The sequence below is a fragment of the Camelina sativa genome, chromosome 7 (assembly GCF_000633955.1).
Source record: "Camelina sativa cultivar DH55 chromosome 7, Cs, whole genome shotgun sequence".
NCBI classification, from domain to species: domain Eukaryota; kingdom Viridiplantae; phylum Streptophyta; class Magnoliopsida; order Brassicales; family Brassicaceae; genus Camelina; species Camelina sativa.
Window position 1 is genome coordinate 16,689,547 of NC_025691.1, and position 809 is coordinate 16,690,355.

General features: G+C 36.5%; 1 protein-coding gene across 1 annotated transcript in view; it reads left to right on the forward strand.

Annotated features, from left to right (window-relative positions):
* The window catches only part of LOC104704685 (LEAF RUST 10 DISEASE-RESISTANCE LOCUS RECEPTOR-LIKE PROTEIN KINASE-like 2.7), a 3,267-nt gene extending 2,774 nt beyond the window's left edge, over positions 1 to 493 (forward strand). Inside the window, exon 6 of the mRNA XM_019227085.1 lies at positions 53 to 493. Coding sequence (XP_019082630.1) covers positions 53 to 296 — 244 coding nt within the window. The 3' untranslated portion in view covers positions 297 to 493. The remainder of the gene's footprint in view (positions 1 to 52) is intronic.

Here is an 809-nt window from a genome sequence, read left to right on the forward strand (position 1 = left end):
TGTACTTTCCTGAATGGATCTATAAGGATCTTGAATTAGGAAAGTCGAGAAGGGATATTGAGGATGGAATCAACAACGAGGAAGACGAGGTAGCAAAAAAGATGACATTGGTGGGCTTGTGGTGTATTCAGCCTTCTCCACTAGATCGCCCACCGATGAACAGAGTTGTAGAGATGATGGAAGGAAGCTTGGATGCTCTCGAAGTCCCTCCTAGGCCTGTTTTCCAAATTCCCACAGTGGGTTTCCAAGATTCTTCCACATTTTCAGAGGACACCTCTGTTTACACTCAAGAATGATCCAAGAAGCCTCCTTGGAATCTATCAAAGCACGAAAGCAGCTATACATATGTTCAAAAAAATATTCTTGTAAAAGCTCTTTGGTGTTTGGTGGATAAGTTAGAAGGATGAAGACAAAGTAATTAGGATAAAGTGTGGTAAATGTTTACAAACAAGTTTCTAATTACACTCCAACTGAAAGTTTATTTTCCATGTTTGATCTCATTTCCCAAGAAAATTTTCAGGAATAGACGTTTAGGTGATATCAATCAACAAATCCACAAGATTTTAAGAAATAGTATAAATCACCAATACTATTCGTATGTAATTTTTCCTAGGGACAAAAAAAAAAGGGACGTCCAATAACATTAACATCCAATATTTCTTGCTCAAACATCTATTTATCTTGAACATAATTTAGTCTGAAAATAAACTCGACCGTTTGATGTATTTTGTCCGAAGTCTTTGGCTGGTAGAGGTAAAGAGCTAATAAAATTAGTTATTGACTTCTCATGTCTTTAGGAGATAGGATAG